General features: G+C 50.5%; 1 protein-coding gene across 3 annotated transcripts in view; it reads right to left on the reverse strand.

The window, feature by feature from the left end:
* The window catches only part of LOC147102027 (alpha-2-macroglobulin-like), a 275,879-nt gene that overhangs the window by 238,625 nt on the left and 16,334 nt on the right, over window positions 1-20,920 (reverse strand). For all 3 annotated transcript variants that reach the window (XM_085964172.1, XM_085964174.1, XM_085964171.1), the window contains exons 3-6: window positions 9,671-9,839; window positions 7,943-7,995; window positions 7,511-7,531; window positions 6,503-6,668 (exon numbers count right to left, since the gene is read on the reverse strand). In XM_085964172.1, the coding sequence (XP_085820298.1) occupies window positions 6,503-6,668; window positions 7,511-7,531; window positions 7,943-7,995; window positions 9,671-9,839 (409 nt within the window). The remainder of the gene's footprint in view (window positions 1-6,502; window positions 6,669-7,510; window positions 7,532-7,942; window positions 7,996-9,670; window positions 9,840-20,920) is intronic.

Raw genomic sequence — 20,920 nt, forward strand, 5'->3', positions numbered from 1 at the left:
GAGAGGATATAATGAGAGTTAAGCGGGCAGTGGAGACTTTATGGGTAGGATTAAGAGAAAGGAAAGCATGTAGCAAAGGCAGAGTGGTTTTAAAGGGGGCTTTTAACTTTCATATAGATTGGGATAAGCAGACCAGCACCTGTCAGAATGGTAGTGAATTTCTTGAGTATGTCTGGGGTAGTTTTCTACAACAATGGCCCAGTAATTCCGGGCACAACGCTGAGTAAGGACGGGGTACTCACGCGTGTGCCCGGAGGAATTGCCGGTTTTCAGCATGCACAGCGCATGTACTGAAAACCAGCATTTCCTGTCCTCTGACCCAAGGGGTTAAGAGGCTGAACACGTGCGCGGTATCGGGCAGCGCGTGCGACTTGGATTTCCTCTATTTTTAGAGAGTTGCGCATTGAAAAACCACACGCAAGTACTTAGTTTTACAGGTAAGTGGTCATATATACAATTGAGAATTTTTTTTTCCACAGGTTTGTTATTTTTAAAGAATTTACAGTAAGATAAGTTTAGTTTTAGCCCCGATTTTTTATAAAAATTTTTTTTCAAATTTTAAAATTATTGTTTAAAATAGTTTTCAGAGTTCTTTGTGATTCATTTAAGTAGTGCAATGTTTTTTAAAATTTTCTTTCAAGTTTAAGTAGTGTTTTGGGGCCAGGAGTTTTCATGAGTTTGACAGCTCTTACTGTCAAACTCATGAATGAACTTCTGCAACCTCCCATTGGTTGCCCTGTGCTCATGTGATCCCAGTCGACTCATCGCACTAAGTACGCCGCTGGGTCACGCACGCACAGCGCGGCATGACCTCAAGCGGGCCAGTGAGAGGAAATGCAATGCGGGCCAGAATTAAAATGTCAGCGGTAAGTGAACATCGGGGGCTTGCACGCGCGGCAAGCTCCCGATCCTAATTTCAGGGCCAATATGTCCTAGAGGCAACAAAGGGGCAGGCCATATTAGATTTAGTAATGAGTAATGAGACAGATTTAGTTAACAGCCTAACTGTTCGTGAACATTTATCCAATAGCGATCATAACATGACCGAGTTCAATGTAGCGTTTGAAAGGGAGAAACGCGAAACAGCTACTACGATTTTAAATTTGGGTAAGGCCGACTTCAAAGGGATGAGACAGAGACTGTCCACAGTAAACTGGGCAAACCTGTTAATGGGTAAAACGACAGAAGATCAGTGGGGGATGTTCAAAAATGAATTTAAGGTGATCCAGAACCAGTTTATAGCCCTGAGGGGCAAGAGCTCCATTTGCCAAAAGGACAGCCATGGACGACTAAAGAGTCAAAGGGCTGGATTTTGTCAATGGGGAGCTTTTGGAGGCGGGACTCCCACTTTTTGGGTTGTAGTCCCGCCTCCATCGACTTGTGGCCAATCCACGCTATTTTCCCTTGATTGACCTTGTTAAGCCCGCCCAGCGGGCTCAGCAGGCCAATTAAGGGACACCTGGTTACTGGTGACGTCAGCGATTGGCATTTCATCTGTCAAGAGCTTTTGACAGATGAAAAATCAGCGTTTGACAGCTCTGTGAAGCTGTAAACATGGACAATCTGTCTTCTAACTTGAGTCCTTCTACTCAGACTCAGTTAGAGATCTCTCCAGAGCAGAAAGCAGAGGCTGCAGCTTCTGACAGTTCAGCGGCCATTCTGCTTTCTGTGCCGGTGAACTGAGGGGCTCCCGAGAACTGAAGGGAGGAAGCCTGCAGGAGAAAGTAAAGGTAAGTCAAACTTATTAAAACACCTTACACTTACCTCACACACTTATCTCTGCACACTTGCACCCATCACTCACCTGCACAACGGACATCTCGACCCCTCCAACCCCTGCAGAGCGACGATCCGCCTCGCTAACTTGGCGTGGTTCGGAGCCGTCGGGAAGCCCACACTTCAGGGCTAAAAATAGGGATTAGGCAAAAAACTGGCTGTTAACTACCTGTTAACAGGCAGTTAATTGGCACTAATCGCCTTCCCGCCTCGGGGAGGCGGCTCCCAGCACAGGTCGGATACCCGCCTCCTGGGACATTGGCATGGAGGCGGGTTGGGGGCGGGGCTTGGAAATTCGAGCCCATAGAGTCATAACGACACAGAAGGAGGCCATTCGGCCTATCGAATCCGTGGCAGCTCTCTGTAGAGCAATCCAGTCAGTCCCATGCCCCCGCTCTATCCCCGTAGCCCTGCAAGTTTATTTCCCTCAAGTGCCTATCCAGTCTCCCCTTGAAAACATTGACTGTCTCCACTTCCACCACTTCCGTCAGCAGCGAATTCCAGGTCATCATCACTCGCTGTGTAAAAAAGTTTTTCCTCACAACCCCCCTGTATCTCTTGCCCAAAGCCTTAAATCTGTGTCCCCTAGTCCTTGTACCATCAACTAGTGGGAACAGTCTTTCCCCGTCTAGCCTATCCAAACCCGTCATAATCTTGTACACCTCTATCAAATCACCCCTCAACCTCCTTTGCTCTAATGAAAACAAATCCAGCTTCTCCAACCTGTCCTTGTAGCTAAGATCCCCCATCCCCGGAACCATTCTGGTAAATCTTCTCTGCAACCTCTCAAGAGCCTTCACATCCTTCCTAAAGTGAGGTGACCAGAACTGGACGCAATACTCCAGTTGTGGCCTAACCAGCGCTTTATAAAGAGGTGACGGACAGTATAAAACTAAAAGAAAGAGCATACAAAAATGCAAAAAATAGCACAGATCCTGGCGAATGTGAAAGATACAAAGAACAGCATCGGGTCACAAAACAGACAGTAAGAGCTACAAAAAGGGAATATGAAAAGAAACTTGCAAGGGCTATCAAAATCAACACACAATTTTTTTACAATATTAGGAAAAAGAGGGTAGTCATGAGCAATGTTTGTCCCTTAAAAACTGATAACGGTGATATTGTCAATGATAGTAAGAAAATGGCGGACATGTTGAATAATTACTTTCCGTCAGTATTTACAGAAGAGGAAGAGGGTAGCATGCCAGAAATCCCAAGGAAACTAAATCAAGGACAGGGACTCAATAAAATTAATGTAAGTAAAATAACAGTAATAAAGAAAATAATGGCACTAAAAAGTGACAAATCCCCAGGACCAGATGGTTTCCATCCCAGGGTTTAAAGGAAGTAAGTGAGCACATTGCAGATGCCCGAACTATAATCTTCCAAAGTTCTCTTGATTCAGGAACCATCCGTTTAGATTGGAAAATTGTGCATGTCACTCTGTTATTTAAAAATGATGAGAGAGGGAAACAAGGGAATTATAGACCAGTTAGCCTAACATCTGTTGTCGGGAAATAGCTAGAGTCTATAATTAAGGATAGGGTGACTGAGCACCTCGAACTTTTTCAGTTGATCAGAGAGAGCCAGCATGGATTTGTGAAAGGTAGGTCATGCCTGACAAACCTGATTGAATTTTTTGAGGGGATGACTGAAGTAGTGGACAGGGGAATGTCTATGGATGTTATTTATATGGACTTCCAAAAGGCATTTGATAAAGTCCCACAAAAGAGATTGTTAACTAAGGTAGAAGCCCACGGAGTTAAGGGAAAATAATTGACCTGGTTAGAAAATTGGCTGAGCGGCAGGAGACAGGCAGTGGGGATAATGGGTAGGTACTGAAATTGGCAGGAGGTGGCTAGTGGTGTCTGCAGGGATCTGTGTTGGGTCCTCAACTATTCACAGTATTTATTAACGACTTAGATGATGGAATAGAAAGTCATATATCCAAATTTGCCGATGACACAAAGATAGGCGGCACTGTAGACAGTGTATATGAAAGCATACAATTACAAAGGGATATCGCTAGATTAAGTGAATGGGCAAAACTGTGGCAAATGGATTTCAATGTAGGCAAGTATGAGGTCATCCACTTTGGACCAAAAAAGGATCGAACAGGGTACTGTCTAAATGGTGAAAGGCTGAAAATAGTGGAGGTCCAAAGAGACTTGGGGGCCCAGGTACATAGATCATTAAAATGTCATGAACAAGTACAGAAGATAATCAAAAAGGCTAATGGGATGCTGGCCTTTATATCTAGAGGACTAGAATACAAGGGGGTAGAAGTTATGCTGCAGCTGTACAAAACCCTGGTTAGACCACACCTGGAGTACTGGGAGCAGTTCTGGGCACCACACCTTAGGAAGGATAGATTGGCCTTGGAGGGAGTGCAGCGTAGGTTTACCAGAATGATACCCGGACTTCAAGGGTTAAGTTACGAGGAGAGATTACACAAATTAGGGTTGTATTCCCTGGAATTTAGAAGGTTAAGGGGTGATCTGATCGAAGTTTTCAAGATATTAAGGGGAACAGATAGGGTAGAGAGAGAGAAACTATTTCCGCTGGTTGGGGATTCTAGGACGAGGGGGCAGTGTCTAAAAATTAGAGCCAGACCTTTCAGGAGTGAAATTAGGAAACACTTCTACACACAGAGGGTGGTAGAAGTTTGGAACTCTCCTCCCCAAATGGCAATTGATGCTGGGTCAATTGTTAATTTTAAATTGGAGATTGATAACTTCCTGTTAACAAAGGTATTAAGGGATATGGGCCATAGGCGGGTATATGGAGTTAGATCAACCATGATCTCATTGAATGGCGGAGCAGCCTCGAGGGGCTGAATGGCCTACTCCTGCTCCTATGTTCCTAGCCCTCTATACTGCCCCACTATCTCTATAACATCCTCCAGCCCTACAACCCTCTGATCTCTACGCTCCTACAACACTGGCATCTATCTGACAATGTGGAAAACTGCCCAGGTATGTCCTGTCCACAAAAAGCAGGACAAATCCAACCTGGCCAATTACCGCCCCATCAGTCTACTCTCAATCATCAGCAAAGTGATGGAAGGTGTCGTCGACAGTGCGATCAAATGGAACTTACTCACCAATAACCTGCTCACCGATGCCAAGGTTGGGTTCCGCCAGGACCACTCGGCTCCCGACCTCATTACAGCCTTGGCCAACACATAGACAAAGGAGCTGAATTTCAGAGGTGAGGTGAGAGTGACTGCCCTTGACATCAAGGCAGCATTTGACCGAGTCTGGCATCAAGGAGTCCTAGTAAAACTGAAGTCAATGGGAATCGGGGGGTAAACTCTCCACTGGCTGGAGTCATACCTAGCACAAAGGAAGATGGTTGTGGCGGTTGGAGGTCAATCATCACAGCCCCAGGACATCGCTGCAGGAGTTCCTCAAGGCAGTGTCCTAGGCCCAACCATCTTCAGCTGCTTAATCAATGACCTTCCCTCCAACACAAGGTCAGAAATGGGGATGTTCGCTGATGACTGCACAGTGTTCAACACCATTCACAACTCCTCAGATAATGAAGCAGTCCATGCCCGCATGCAACAAGACCTGGACGATGTTCAGGCTTGGGCTGATAAGGTAACATTCGTGCCACACAAGAGCCAGGCAATGACTATCTCCAACAAGCGAGAGTCTAACCACCTCCCCTTGACATTCAACGGCTTTCCAATTGCCGAATCCCTCACCATCAACATCCTGGGGGTCACCATTGACCAGAAACATAACTGGACCAGCCACATAAATACTGTGGCAACAAGAGCAGGTCAGAGGCTGAGTATTCTGCGGTGAGTGTCTCACCTCCTGACTCCCCAAAGCCTTTCCACCATCTACAAGGCACAAGTAAGGAGTGTGATGGAATACTCTCCACTTGCCTGGATGAGTGCAGCTCCAACAACACTCAAGAAGCTCAACACCATCCAGGACAAAGCAGCCCGCTTGATTGGCACCCCATCCACCACCTTAAACATTCACTCCCTCCACCACCGGCGCACCATGGCTGCAGTGTGTACCATCCACAAGATGCACTGCAGTAACTCGCCAAGGCTTCTTCGGCAGCACCTCCCAAACCCGCGACCTCTACCACCTAGAAGGATAAGGGCAGCAGGCGCATGGGAACACCACCACCTTCAAGATCCCCTCCAAGTCACACACCATCCTGACTTGGAAGTATATCGCCGTTCCTTCATCATCGCTAGGTCAAAATCCTGGAACCCTCTCTCTAACAGCACTGTGGGAGCACCTTCACCACACGGACTGCAGCAGTTCAAGGAGGCGGCTCACCACCACCTTCTCAAGGGCAATTAGGGATGGGCAATAAATGCTGGCCTTGCCAGCGATGCTCAGATCCCAGGAACGAATTAAAAAAAAAATTCTGGCCTCTTGTGCATCCCCCTGATTTTAATCGCTCCACCATTGGCAGCCGTGCCTTCAGCTGTCTGAGACCGTAACCTCTGGAATTCTCTCCCTAAACCGCTCTCCTCCTTTAAGATGTTCTTAAAAAGCTACTTCTGTGACCAAGCTCTGGTTCACCTGTCCTAATATCTCCTTATGTGGCTCAGTGTCAAATATTGTCTGATTGACACTCTTGTGAAGTGCCTTGGGAAGTTTTACTACATTAAAGGTGCTATATAAATGGGAGGTGTTGTTGGGGAGGGGTTGGGGACAGCAGGAGTCTCTCAGGACCAGACTCCAAGGAGCCTTACCATATTCCATCACACTAAATACGTGATCCAGTTTCCCGTGACTCTTCTCCACCTGGATTGTGTACGACCCCTTGAGTGGTTCAGGCATCAGGTCGAAGGTCAGGTCCACGATCCCCTGCCTCGGCTCCACATCCTTCCACTGCCCAATGCGGTTGTGCTGAGTGTCCTGAGGAATTAAATGGTCCAATCGATTCATTCTCTTCTTCCCTTTCTCTCTCCTTGCCCCTCTCTCTCTGTTTCTCGCCCTCCTTCTCTGCCCCTTGCACAGAGAGAGAGAGAGAGCGGAGTCCTCCACCTACTCTGTCTGGGACTAAGTCTGACCCCAGAGGGTGAGAGGTCAGTGTTTGACTCAATGCCCCATCCAAGATAAGCCACCCCCTGTACCTGGGACTGGGTCTGACCATGTTAAATATAGTATCAATGTACTAAGCACTCATTATAGAGGGAAACAGACTAAACCAGAGACGCTGAGGGCAGTTATAGCCCTCCCCACACACCCATTCCCAGGTGATATCAGGCTAACTCAGCACAGGCCGGGAATGGAGCCTGGGCCTCTCCTGCTCTGTGTGTGGGGCTCAGTCCCACATCGGGTGATATCAGGCTAACTCAGCGCAGGCCGGGAATGGAGCCTGGGTCTTTCCTGCTCTGTGTGTGGGGCTCAGTACCACATCGGGTGATATCAGGCTAACTCAGCGCAGGCCGGGAATGGAGCCTGGGTCTTTCCTGCTCTGTGTGTGGGGCTCAGTACCACATCGGGTGATATCAGGCTAACTCAGCGCAGGCCGGGAATGGAGCCTGGGTCTTTCCTGCTCTGTGTGTGTGGGGCTCAGTACCCACACCGGGTGATATCAGGCTAACTCAGCACAGGATGGAGCCTGGGCCTTTCCTGCTCTGTGCGTGTGTGGATCAGCTGCACTATGGACGGAGGGGTTTTGAACGGTGTCCAACCTGACTTTAGGATTTGAGAAGAGTTCCCGTTGGGACCTTGAGTTGGAGAATGAGACTCACCCACATGGTGACCAGCGGATACTGGAAAAGAAAGAGACAAGAGGCCCGGTTACTAGGGAGGCTCAGCAACCACCAGAGGAACAACTAACAGTTTCAAACAGTCTGCAGGAAAGGAGTAGGGGACACTGGGGAGTGATGGGAGCGGGCGGAGCAGGGCTAGGGGAACGAGGGGAGGATTGGAGAGGTTTCAGAAGGAGGGAAAGAGAGAGATGAGTGAGGAGACAGTTCCAGAGAGGGGGGCCAAGGAGGGAGGGTCCACCATAGAGAGGGAGAGGGGTACTGAGGGGGGAGAGGGAGAGGGTACTAAGGCAGGAGAGGCAGAGAGATACTGAGGGGCAGAGGGGTGGGAGGGAGAGGGTTGAGCGGGTACAGAGGGGATAGAGGGTGAGGGGGAAGATAGAGAAACAGAGAGGTACATAGACAGATACGCACCTTTTCATGAACGGGGTTGAAATTCTCATTCAACGTAACAATCCTGAATCTCACTGAAAGACAAAGAAAGATGCAGTGTAAGATCCTGAGGCCTGAGCCCCAGACCACAGGAGATCACAATCCCACAGCCCAGAACAATGGGTCAAACCCTGCCCCACATAGAAGGGATGAAGGGTCTCACAGGAACAGGCCATTCAGCCACTCGAGCCTGTTACACAGGAACAGGAGGAGGTCATTCTGCCCCTCGAGCCTGTTACACAGGAACAGGAGGAGGCCATTCAGCCCCTCGAGCCTGTTACACAGGAACAGGAGGAGGCCATTTAGCCCCTCGAGCATGTTACAGAGGAACAGGAGGAGGTCATTCTGCCCCTCGAGCCTGTTACACAGGAACAGGAGGAGGCCATTCAGCCCCTCGAGCCTGTTACACAGGAACAGGAGGAGGCCATTCAGCCTCTCGAGCCTGTTACACAGGAACAGGAGGAGGCCATTCTGCCCCTCGAGCCTGTTACACAGGAAAAGGAGGAGGACATTCAGTCCCTCGAGCCTGTTACACAGGAACAGGAGGAGGCCATTTAGCCCCTCGAGCATGTTACAGAGGAACAGGAGGAGGCCCATTCAGCCCCTCGAGCCTGTTACACAGGAACAGGAGGAGGCCATTCAGCCCCTCGAGCCTGTTACACAGGAACAGGAGGAGGCCATTCAGCCCCTCGAGCCTGTTACACAGGAACAGGAAGAGGCCATTCAGCCCCTCGAGCCTGTTACACAGGAACAGGAGGAGGCCATTCAGCCCCTCAAGGTTGTTCTGCAATTCAATGAGATCATGGCTGATCTGTACCTCAACTCCATTTGCCCGCCTTTGCTCCCAATCCGTTGACACCCTGACCCAACAAAAATCTACTGATCTCAGTCTTGAAAGCTCCAATTGACCCTCAGCATCCACAGCCTTTTGGAGGAGAAGTTCTAGATTTCCACCACCCTTTGTGTGAAGAAGTGCTTCTTGATTTCGCTCCTGAACAGCCTGGCTCTAATTTTAAGATTGGTCCCTTTTGGGACAGGATACCAGGGAAGGGTCGGGTTCATATCAGAACTGTGGGGAGATGGTAGAATTGGGATTTGTGGTGGGTTTTAAACAAAAAAATCATTCCAGGCATGTGGGCGTCGCTGGCAAGGCCAGCGTTTATTGCCCATCCCTATTTGCCCTTGAGAAGGTGCTGGTGAGCCGCCTTCTTGAACAGCTGCAGTCCGTGTGGTGAAGGAACTCCCACAGTGCTGTTAGGGAGGGAGTTCCAGGATTTTGACCCAGCGACGATGAAGGATCGGCCGATATATTTCCAAGTCAGGATGGTGTGTGACTTGTGTGATGTTGGTAGCTGCACTCATCCAGGCAACTGGAGAGTATTCCATCGCACTCCTGGACTTGTGCCTTGTAGGTGGTGGAGAGGCTTTGGGGAGTCAGGAGATGAGCCACTCGCCACAGAATACCCAGCCTCTGACCTGCTCTTGTTGCCACAGTATTTATGTGGCTGGTCCAGTTGAGTTTCTGTAAATGGCGACCCCCCAGGATGGTGGCGGATTCGATGATGGTGATATCCCGGGGGAGATGGTTAGACTCTCTCATGTTGGGTGAGATGGGCTTGTTGAGGGATCTTTCCTAGCGACACATCTTGCGCTGTTCAGTGGAAACTGCCTCCCTTGTGAAAGCAGTACACCCACTCCCTCGCAACCCACCTGCTTGCCCGGGTTTGTAGATTATCTTGTCAGTCTGTATGAAGGTCAGGGATTCATATTTCTTCAAAATAACCTTCTTAGTCTTGTTGAAAGAAACATTTTTTCCCGATCCAATCACAGTGACCTTTAACAAGGAGTCACGATAGGAATCCAATTCTTGGTCTTTCACCTGCACAGAAAACACACCACAGATCACCTCAACATAGAAAAGTAGGAAGAGGCCATTCCAGCCCTCGAGCCTGTTACATAGGAAGAGGAAGAGGTCATTCCGTCCCTCGAGTCTGTTACAGAGGAACAGGAGGAGGTCATTCAGCCCCTCGAGCCTGTTACATAGGAACAGGAGGAGGCCATTCCGTCCCTTGAGCCTGTTACATAGGAACAGGAGGAGGCCATTCCGTCCCTCGAGCCTGTTACATAGGAACAGGAGGAGGCCATTCCATCCCTCGAGCCTGTTACATAGGAAGAGGAGGAGGCCATTCAGCCCCTCGAGCCTGTTACATAGGAAGAGGAGGAGGCCATTCAGCCCCTCGAGCCTGTTACATAGGAAGAGGAGGAGGCTATTCAGCCCCTCGAGCCTGTTACATAGGAAGAGGAGGAGGCCATTCCGTCCCTCGAGCCTGTTACATAGGAAGAGGAGGAGGCCATTCAACCCCTCGAGCCTGTTCTGCCTTTCAATTAGCGCACCGCTCATCTGTATTCTAACTGCATCTTGGTTCCATATTCTTTAATACCCTTACCTAACAAAAATCTATCAATCTTAGTTTTGGAATTTTCAATTGACCCCCAGCCTCAACAGCTTTCTGGGGCAGAGAGTTCTAGATTTCCACTGCCCTTTGTGTGAAGAAGTGCTTCCTGACATCACCCCTGAACGGCCTGGCTCTAATTTTAAGGTTATGCCCCTTTGTTCCGGACTCCCCCACCAGAGCAAATAGTTTCTGTCTCTCTACCCTATCAAATCCTTTAATCGTCTTAAACACCTCGATCAGATCACCCCTTAATCTTCTATATTCAAGTGAATACAAGCCTAGTCTGTGCAACCTGTCCTCATCATTTAACCCTTTCAGCCCCGGTACCATTCTGCTGAATCTGCGCTGCCCCCCCCTCCAAGGCCAATCTATCCTTCCTGAGGTGCGGGGCCCAGAACTAAATGCAGTTCTTCAGATGGGGTCTAACCAGAGCTTTATATAAGGGCAAGATAAGGACTCATGGGTTGGGGGTAATATATTAGCATGGATAGAGGATTGGATAATGGAGGGAAAACAAACGGTAGGGATAAACGGGTCATTTTCCGGTTGGCAGGCTGTAACTAGTGGGGTGCCGCAAGGATCAGTGCTTGGGCCTCAGCTATTCACAATCTATACTGATGACTTAGATGAGGGGACTGAGTGTAATGTATCCAAGTTTGCCGACGATACAAAGCTAGCTGGGGAAGTAAGCTTGAGGAGAACACAAAGAGGGAAAAATTTGGTATCGACCATTTTGGGGCGCTAACATCACCAGGGCGCGAACTTTAGCGCCCGGCACTAATTAGCACCGGCGAACATGAAATTGAGTTTTAGCGCCCCAAGAGGGAAGTGGAGCACTAAATCAAGCACCACACACTTCTCTGTTGCGTCGGCCAGAAGTGCGGTCCCCAGAACTCTCACCCAGTGCCGGGCGAAATTCAACAACCTCACTCGGAAGGTCAGGGTGGGTAGATGCTTCAAAAATGTCTACATGCCAGCATCTCAACCTCACTCTGTGCACAGTCTGTATAAACCGCCACATCCCCAACACTCACCCACCAACTATGCCCACCTACTAAAAGTGATATGCACATCTCACGCCTTGCATACATTAACAGCCATGCAACTATGGTAGGCACATCTGCCAAACACATAGCTGCACACTCACTCACACACTTTCCTTTTTCTTGCAGGCCAAGCTTGCTCACAACAGGAGGGAGCAGGTACAAACGGGGGGAGGTGAGGTGGACCTGCACCCCCTTACAGACCTGGAGGAGCGAGTGGTCTGCATCATTGCAGCCCAGGTCGTGGGCGCTCTGACCATCAGAGACGTCGGCCCCCTTGGGGACAACGATGGTATGTTCATCACCTCTCCCTCCTCTCTCATACCACTTCCCCCTCACACCACAAGCTTTCCCCACTTTCCATCTAAGTATACTGTTGTAGGAACCTCTGTTCCTTACCAAAAGATAGAGTTCGACTCACGAAGTCAAAACAATAAACTTTAATGAGCAAACGAAGCAAGTTAACAACTACAGGATGAACTGGAAACGTGTCTGGTCTGCTTGGAAACCTTTCTCCAACTGTGTGGAACTGCTAGAGGGTTCCGAGCTATGACCCTCTCTCCAACTGTCTGGAACTGCTAGAGGGTTCCGAGCTATGACCCTCTCTCCAACTGTCTGGAACTGCTAGAGGGTTCCGAGCTCTGACGTCATGACGTCATCACGCAGTGTACAGGAATGAAGCCTGAGTGCAGTAACAGATACATTTAAAGGTACATCGTCAGACTGTATAACAGAGCTGTAAAAAGGAATTATATACAATGGCCATAGCCCAATGGTGGCTCCGCCACATGCGCCCCCCCAGAATTGCTTTTAACGGCGAAGGTAAGGCGAGAAGGAGGTCTGACGAGCCTGTCCGAACGACTACGGTACTCTGGCGGCTGGAACGAAGAGGTAGAAGACGAAACAGCCGTAGTTTGAGGCTGGGATGACGTTGCCGAAGCAGAAGAAGAAGACGATCGCAGGCGACTCGGTGCGATGGACCCTGGTGTCTTGGTGGTCGACTGTGGCTGTGGGACACCGGCAGTCGAAGGAGGACGACCGCGACGAGGCGGCTGGGCAGTGACAACTGGTGTGCTGAGGTCAAGATGAGCAGGTTTCAGCCGGTCTACAGAGATGTGGTCACTTTTACCGCCGATGTCGACTATGAAGGTCTTATCGCCCGAGGAGATGACACGAAAAGGACCTGTGTACGGTGGCTTGAGAGGGTCTTTGTGTGCATCCTGCCGGATGAACACGTACCCCGCGTTCTTGAGGTCCCCTGGAACGTGGGAACGTTGCCGGTCACGATGTGAAGTAGGAACCAGGATGAAGTTCTTGGCCGTTTCCTGATGGCTGATGCGTTGCTGAGCTGGAGACCAAGGTTCAGTGTGAGGAGGAAGAAAATCACCTGGAACCCTGAGCGGTTGCCCAAAAACTAGCTCCGCCGAGGAAGATTGCAGGTCGTCCTTTGGCGCCGTGCGAAGACCTAGTAGCACCCAAGGAAGCTTGTCTATCCACCCCGGCCCGGTAAGACTGGCATGTAGTGCTGCTTGAAGAGACCTGTGAAACCTTTCACAGAGGCCGTTCGCCTGTGGATGGTAGGCGGTGGTACGATGAAGTTTGGCACCGAAACTTTGAGCAACGGCGTTCCAAAGCTCAGAGGTGAACTGAGGTCCTCAGTCCGAAGAGATGTCAGCCGGTACCCCAAAACGTGCCACCCATGACGAGATGAAAGCCCTGGAGATGTCTGCTGCCGTGGTTGCAACCAAAGGAATCGCCTCTGGCCATCTAGTAGTGCGGTCAATTATGGTGAGAAGATGAGTGGGCCCACGAGAAGGAGGAAGAGGGCCAACGAGGTCCATGTGTACATGGTTGAAGCGGCACTCCGGGACTGGAAAAGTGGAGAATCACAGAATCACAGAAACCCCACAGTGCAGATAGAGGCCATTTCGGCCCATCGAGCCTGCACCGACACATATCCCACCCGATCCCCGTAACCCCTACACCAACACATATCCCACCCTATCCCCGTAACCCCACGTATTTAATCCCCCTAACACTAAGGGTCAAAAGAGAGTGGGGCTTTAACGTGGCGTTGTATTTTGGCTTTCTGGCAGGTCACACAGGAATTTGTCCAGTCACGGACGTCAAGATGCATGCCCTTCCAAATGAATTTCTTCGCCATTAACCGCTGAGACGCTCTCATGCCGGGATGTGACAACCCGTGGATAGTGTCGAAGATTCTTTTGCGCCATTCGGCCGGGACGATTGGGCGTGGAACACCCATGGAAACGTCACACAGGAGTGTGGTCCCTGCGGACTGGAAAGGCACGTCAGCCACTTGCAAACTGGAAGGTGTGGTGCGGTATGCCTGCACGTCGGGATCCGCCCTCTGGTCTTCCGCCAATCTGACATAGTCGACACCAAGATGTACTGCGTGGAGCTGAACGCGGGAGAGGCAATCCGCCACCATGTTATCCTTCCCGGAGACATGCTGGATGTCGGTGGTGAACTCCGAGATATATGTAAGATGGCGTTGCTGGCGCGCCGACCATGGTTCTGTTGTCTTAGCCATCGCAAAGGTCAGCAGCTTGTGATCAACAGAAGCCGTAAATGGCCGTCCTTCCAGGAGGAAGCGGAAATGGCGGATGGCCAGGAAGAGTGCCAACAGTTCTCTGTCGAAGGTGCTATACTTCTGCTCATTCTTCCTCAGCTGTCGGCTGAAGAAAGCCAGCGGTTGCCAAGCCCCATTGACCCACTGTTCTTGAACCGCCCTGATGGCGTAGTCAGAGGCGTCTGTAGTGAGGGCGATGGTTGTGCCTGGGAGGGGGTGAGCCAACATGGTTGCTGCAGCCAGGGCATTTTTGGTATCAACAAAGGCTTGGTTCATGTGAGGTGTCTACTCTATCTGATCTTTGCCTGCTCTGCCTCTGATGGCCTCGTACAATGGTTGCATCAACAAGGCTGCCTTGGGAACGAATCTGTGATAAAAGTTGACCATTCCCAAGAATTCCTGGAGGGACTTCACGGTCTTCGGCAGGGGAAAAGATGTGACGCACTCCAACTTGGAGGCTAGAGGGACTGCACCATCTGCGGTGATTCTGTGGCCCAGGAAGTCGATAGTGCGCAGACCAAACTGGCACTTGGCCGGGTTGATGATTAGGCCATGCTGACTAAGGCGAGAGAACAGGGCACGCAGGTGCGTGATGTGCTCAGTGTGGCTGCGACTGGCGATGATGATGTCGTCTAAGTAGACGAAGACGAATGGTAGGTCTCGAAAGACGGAATCCATAAGCCGTTGGAAAGCCTGTGCTGCATTTTTTAGCCCAAACGGCATACGGAGAAACTCAAAAAGCCCGAAGGGTGTGATGACGGCGGTTTTGGGGACGTCTTGAGGATTAACCGGCACTTGATGATAGTCGCGTGTGAGGTCTACTTTAGAGAAAATGCAATTCCCCGCCAGGTGGGCCGAAAAGTCCTGTATATGAGGGATTGGATATCTGTCCGGGGTAGTAGCCTCGTTCAGGCACCTGTAGTCGCCACATGGTCGCCATCCACCGCCTGGCTTAGGGACTATGTGCAGGGGCAAGGACCAAGGACTATTGGACCATCGGATGATGCCTAGGCGTTCCATTGTGTGAAACTCTGCCTTGGCCGCCGCAAGTTTGACGGGTTCCAACCTACGTGCTCTTGCGTAAATGGGGGGCCCTGTTGTAGTAATCACAGAAATCACACAGTGCAGATAGAGGCCATTTCGGCCCATCGAGCCTGCACCGACACATATTCCACCCGATCCCCGTAACCCCTACACCAACACATATCCCACCCTATCCCCGTAACCCCACGTATTTAATCCCCCTAACACTAAGGGTCAATTTATCATAGCCAATCAACCTAACCCGCACATCTTTGGACTGTGGGAGGAAACCGGAGCACCCGGAGGAAACCCACGCAAACACGGGGAGAATGTGCAAACTCCACACAGACAGTCACCCGAGGCCGGATTCGAACCCGGGTCCCTGGCGCTGTGAGGCAACAGTGCTAACCACTATGCGTTATGGTGCGTCACATCGTGTCTTGCTACTGATGCAGAGAAGGTAGGCCTGGTGAGCTCGGGGAAATCTTTGAGGAGAAGAGAGAACTCATTGGCGGCGGAGACTGCAAAAACCACAGGCCAAAGCACTGCAGTGCTTCGGTGGCAGGGTACCGAATGAAAAGTCGAGGCGTTGATGAGCCGGCAGTGTCGAACATCGACTAAGAAACCATTAGCGCAGAGGAAATCTGCCCCCAGGAAGGCCTGCGAAACCCTTGCAGTGATGAACTCCCATCTAAAACGCTGGCCGCCGAAACTTAATTGGACCCAATGCTTTCTGAACGTGCGGATGGCTGCGCCGTTAGCTGCCTCGAGGGAGGGACCCTGGCCGCCGGACTGCAGGTTGAGCTTCGACGCCGGCAGGATACTGCACTGGGAGCCAGTGTCGCAGAGGAAGCGGCATCCTGAAAGGGAGTCAGTGATGTACAGGAGTTTTCCTGCAGATCCCACAGCCATCGTGATCCCCGCGTGTGCAGCAGGATTAGAATGGTGTCTCGAACCCCGGCGACTTGAAAAAGGATTTTTTCTTTCTTGGAAGAAACTGCAAAGTGGACGGCAATTCCTGGCTTTCGCGCCAAAACGAGAATGGTAAATGCACCAACCCGTAGGAAGAGGAGACTGGTTCGCCCTCATGGAGGATGGGTGACTCGTCGTGGCGCAACATGGCTACAGCTCGGGGTAAATTGGGTCAGTGTCGGCGGGGGGCTCCCGACTGCCTCGGCGTTTTGTGGCTGCGCAGGACTGTTGGGCGACCGAAAAGATGCTAACCGCCTCCGCGGCGAGTTCGGCACAATCCGTGATTGCGGAGTTGGCCAAGGCGGTCTGCACGGGCTCCGGTAGCTGGCAGAGGAAGAACTCACGGAATAAAAAACACTGGGATTCCGAGCCGAGCAACGTGAGCATCTGGCTCATGAGCTCTGAGGGTTTCGAGTCACCGAGACCGGGCATGGCGATTAGGCGTCGGGCACGTTCAGATTTGGACAGACCGAAAATTTGGAGAAGGCGTGTTTTTAATGCTTCATACTTGCCGTCGGTAGGCGGACTTTCGAGGAGGCCAACGACTCGCGAGGCCGTGGCACTGTCGAGGGCGGAGACCACGTAGTAATAACGGGTCGAATCCGCTGTAATTCCCCGGATCTGGAATTGAGCTTCTGCCTGGCAAAACCACGCGGCTGGCTGCTGCTCCCAAAAGTGTGGTGGTTTGATCGTGACGGCGTTCGTGTCCATGTTGTTTTTTCAATGAATTTGTTCGAAGAAAAACGGGGTCACCAATGTAGGAACCGCTGTTCCTTACCAAAAGATGGAGTTCGGCTCACGAAGTCAAAACAATAAACTTTAATGAGCAAACGAAGCAAGTTAACAACTACAGGATGAACTGGAAATGTGTCTGGTCTGCTTGGAAACCTTTCTCCAACTGTGTGGAACTGCTAGAAGGTTCCGAGCTATGACCCTCTCCCCAACTGTCTGGAACTGCTAGAAGGTTCCGAGCTATGGCCCTCTCCCCAACTGTGTGGAACTGCTGGAAGGTTCCGAGCTATGACCCTCTCCCCAACTGTGTGGAACTGCTGGAAGGTTCCGAGCTATGACCCACTCTCCAACTGTCTGGAACTGCTAGAGGGTTCCGAGCTCTGACGTCATGACGTCATCACGCAGTGTACAGGAATGAAGCCTGAGTGCAGTAACAGATACATTTAAAGGTACATCGTCAGACTATATAACAGAGCTGTAAAAAGGAATTATATACAATGTCCATAGCCCAATGGTGGCTCCGCCACACTGTCTCCATTCCTTGCTCCCTTCCTGCCCCCCTCCCCTGACCTTAACCCCACGCTTGTGCTTTTATGCTTTCAGATAATCAGCCACCACATGACCAGCCTGTCCCTCAGCCTCCCAGTGGCAGCGACGCGGGAGAGGAGGAGGAACAACAAGCCAGAGCCTCACTGCCTGTGTCTCCCGAAGGCGCTAGGTCCGATAATGGGGCCACGCGGTTGCTGGAGGGGAGCCTAGTAGATGGGTCTGATGTGGGTGAAGCTCCGAGATCCAGCGGGCTGCAGCAAGGCCCCGGGGAAAGGGAAGCTCGGGGGCCATCTCCAATGAGGTGAGTTCACGCACGAGTTCTGCTGCACAAGACTCAGATGAGGACCTCGATGTAGAGGTGATGGCCAGACAGGCAATGGGCATGCACACCGAGCTCATGGGTGCAATGGCAAGGGTGCCCGAGAGCATGGATGCACTGGCTAGGAGCTTGGAGGAGTCCGCCTCCAGCATTGCACTCATCTCTGCTCACACCATCAAGCACATCCTCGCAGAGAGACGGTGGGATCCCAGACCTCATGCCACATGTCATGGGTGAGGTGGCAGCAGTTATTGCAGCACAGGCTGAAGCAACACAACGGCTTAGTGCTGTAATGGAGTCAATGGCTGCTGGCATGCAATCTCAGGCTGCTCTCATGCCTCTCAGAATGATGCCACGCAAGCGCTGACTGATGCCATCCTCGCTGGGTCGCCCACAGTCCACCGGGGCTCTCACGGTGCCACAGCAGGCCAGCAATCTGTGCTCGAGCAGATTGCTCTGGATGCTGAGGTACTGCCCCGGGGGAGTGGCAGAGTGCCGGCCGAGCAGGAAGGTGCTGTCCTCTCTCAGGATGACAGCATTCCTGCTCCCACCACTGCCACTCCGCCATTGCAATTGACGCAGTCTGTAGCCCAGCCAGCCCAGACTGCTGCCGCCCATGCTGAGGTGGTGCAGTCTGCAGCTGGGCCCTCCAGGCCCAGAGCTGGTCGAGGGCGCCCTTCAAGGCCATCAGCAGTCTCTGGCTCCAACATTCAGCAGCCTTCCACCAGCCTTGCTGCAGCCACTGGGGCCACATTAAAAACATAGAAGATAGGAGCAGGAGTAGGCCATTCGGCCCCTCGAGCCTGCTCCGCCATTCAATGAGATCATGGCTGATCATCCAAATTCAGTACCCTGTTCCTGCCTTCTCCCCATATCCCTTGATCCCTTTAGCCTTAAGAAATATATCCAACTCCTTCTTGAATATATTTAATGAATTGGCCTCCACTGCCTTCTGTGGTAGAGAATTCCACAGGTTCACCACTCTCTGGGTGAAAAAATTCCTCCTCATCTCTGTCCTAAATGGCTTAACCCTTATCATTAGACTGTGACCCCTGGTTCTGGACTCCCCGGACATCGGGAACATCCTTCCTGCATCTAGTCTGTCTAGTCCTGTTAGAATTTTATAAGTTTCAATGAGATCCCCTCTCATTCTTCTAAATTCCAGTGAGTATAAGCCCAATCGACCCAATCTCTCCTCATACGTCATTCCTGCCATCCCAGGAGCAGCAGGGTTGGGATGGGGGAACTCCAAAGGGGAGGGAAATCATTGAAGAAGAAGAAAGACTTGCATTTCTATAGCGCCTTTCGCGACCACCAGACGGCCCAAAGCTCTTTAAAGCCAATGAAATACTTTTTGAAGTGGAGTCACTGTTGTAATGTGGGAAACGGAGCAGCCAATTTGCGCACAGCAAGCTCCCACAAACAGCAATGTGATAATGACCAGATAATCTGTTTTAGTGATGTTGATTGAGGAATAAGAACATAAGAACATAAGAAATAGGAGCAGGAGTAGGCCAATCGGCCCCTCGAGCCTGCTCCACCATTCAATAAGATCATGGCTGATCTGATCCTAACCTCAAATCTTCTATCACTCTGCATCCACCCGAACCCATGTGATCTCCCGGGAGAGGCGAAAAACCAGATAAAGACCCAATGGCCAATTTGGGAGAAAAAAATCTGGGAAATTCCTCTCCGACCCATCTAGGCGATCGAAATTCTTCCAGGAGATCACTCTGTCCCTATATTTTCTACAGTACTTACCTTCTGTAAAGGCGATCTCCACCCCAGCCAGGAACAGGAATAAAACCATCTCCTGAAATCTAACAGAATTAGAACACAGTAGGAGCAGAACAAGGCTACACGGCCCCTGGGCCCACTCCACTACCCACAGGGCCATGACCATTCCGAACCCAGACTCATGTCCAATTTCCTGCCCGCTCCCCGTAACCCTTAATTCCCTTTACTTCTAGGAAACTATCTATTTCTGTTTTAAATTTATTTAATGATGTAGCTTCCACAGCTTTCTGGGGCAGCAAATTCCACAAACCTACCACCCTCTGAGTGAAGAAGTTTCTCCTCATCTCAGTTTTGAATGAGCAGCCCCTTATTTTAAGATTATGCCCCCTAGTTCTAGTTTCACCCATCATTGGGAACATCCTCACCGCATCCACCCGATCAAGCCCCTTCACAATCTTATATGTTTCAATAAGATCGCCTCTCATTCTTCTGAACTCCAATGAGTAGAGTCCCAATCTACTCAACCTCTCCTCATATGACCACCCCCTCATCCCCGGGATTAACCGAGTGAACCTTCTTTGTACTGACTCGAGAGCAAGTATGTCTTTTCTTAAGTATGGACACCAAAACTGTATGCAGTATTCCAGGTGCGGCCTCACCAATACCTTGTACAACTGCAGCAATACCTCCCTGTTTTTATATTCCAACCCCCTAGCAATAAAAGCCAACATTCCATTGGCCTTCTTAATCACTTGCTGCACCTGCATACTAACTTTTTGAGTTTCGTGCACCAGGACCCCCAGATCCCTTTGTACTACAGTACTTTCCAGTTTCTTGCCATTAAGATAATAACTTGCTCTATGATTTTTCCTGCCAAAGTGCATAACCTCACACTTTCCAGTATTGTATTCCATCTGCCAAATCTCTGGCCAGGACACCGGGGAGAACTCCTCGTCTTCGAAATAGTGTCATGGGATCTTTTACGTCCACCTGAGAGAGCAGACGGGGCCTCAGTTTAACGTCTCATCCAAAAGACAGCACCTCTGACAGTGCAGCACTCCACTAGAGTGTCAGCGTAGCTTTATGTGCTCAAGTCCCTGGAGTGGGACCTGAACCCACAACCTTCTGACTCAGAAGAGAGAGTGCTGCCCACTGAGCCACGGCTGACACTGAGGAGGAGAAAAGAATACTTCATTAGCAAATTGGGGTAGTGTGTGTTAATAAATTGATGTGTTTGTAAATATATTGTGTTTCTTTATGAATAGCTGTGTTTCGTAAGAGAGTTGTGATCGATATTAAATTGTTAATTTGACGTTGCGCATTTTGTGATAAATTTGTGATAAATTTTTCTCAGCCAGAATACTCCTTCAAGTTGAAAATGGTCAAATGGGTCAAAACGTCTGTCTGTTTGTGTCAAACTGACAAGGCAGCATTGTTTGCCGACAAAAAAAACCCCTGTAAGTTGACCCCTTTATATAGCGCTCCTCCAGCCTCCTCCGACTGCAAACCGCCTCTTCTACCTGTCGCTGCTACGGG

Source organism: Somniosus microcephalus, chromosome 22 (genome assembly GCF_052327205.1).
Source record: "Somniosus microcephalus isolate GS21.2 chromosome 22, FLI_Smic_1.0, whole genome shotgun sequence".
NCBI lineage: Eukaryota > Metazoa > Chordata > Chondrichthyes > Squaliformes > Somniosidae > Somniosus > Somniosus microcephalus.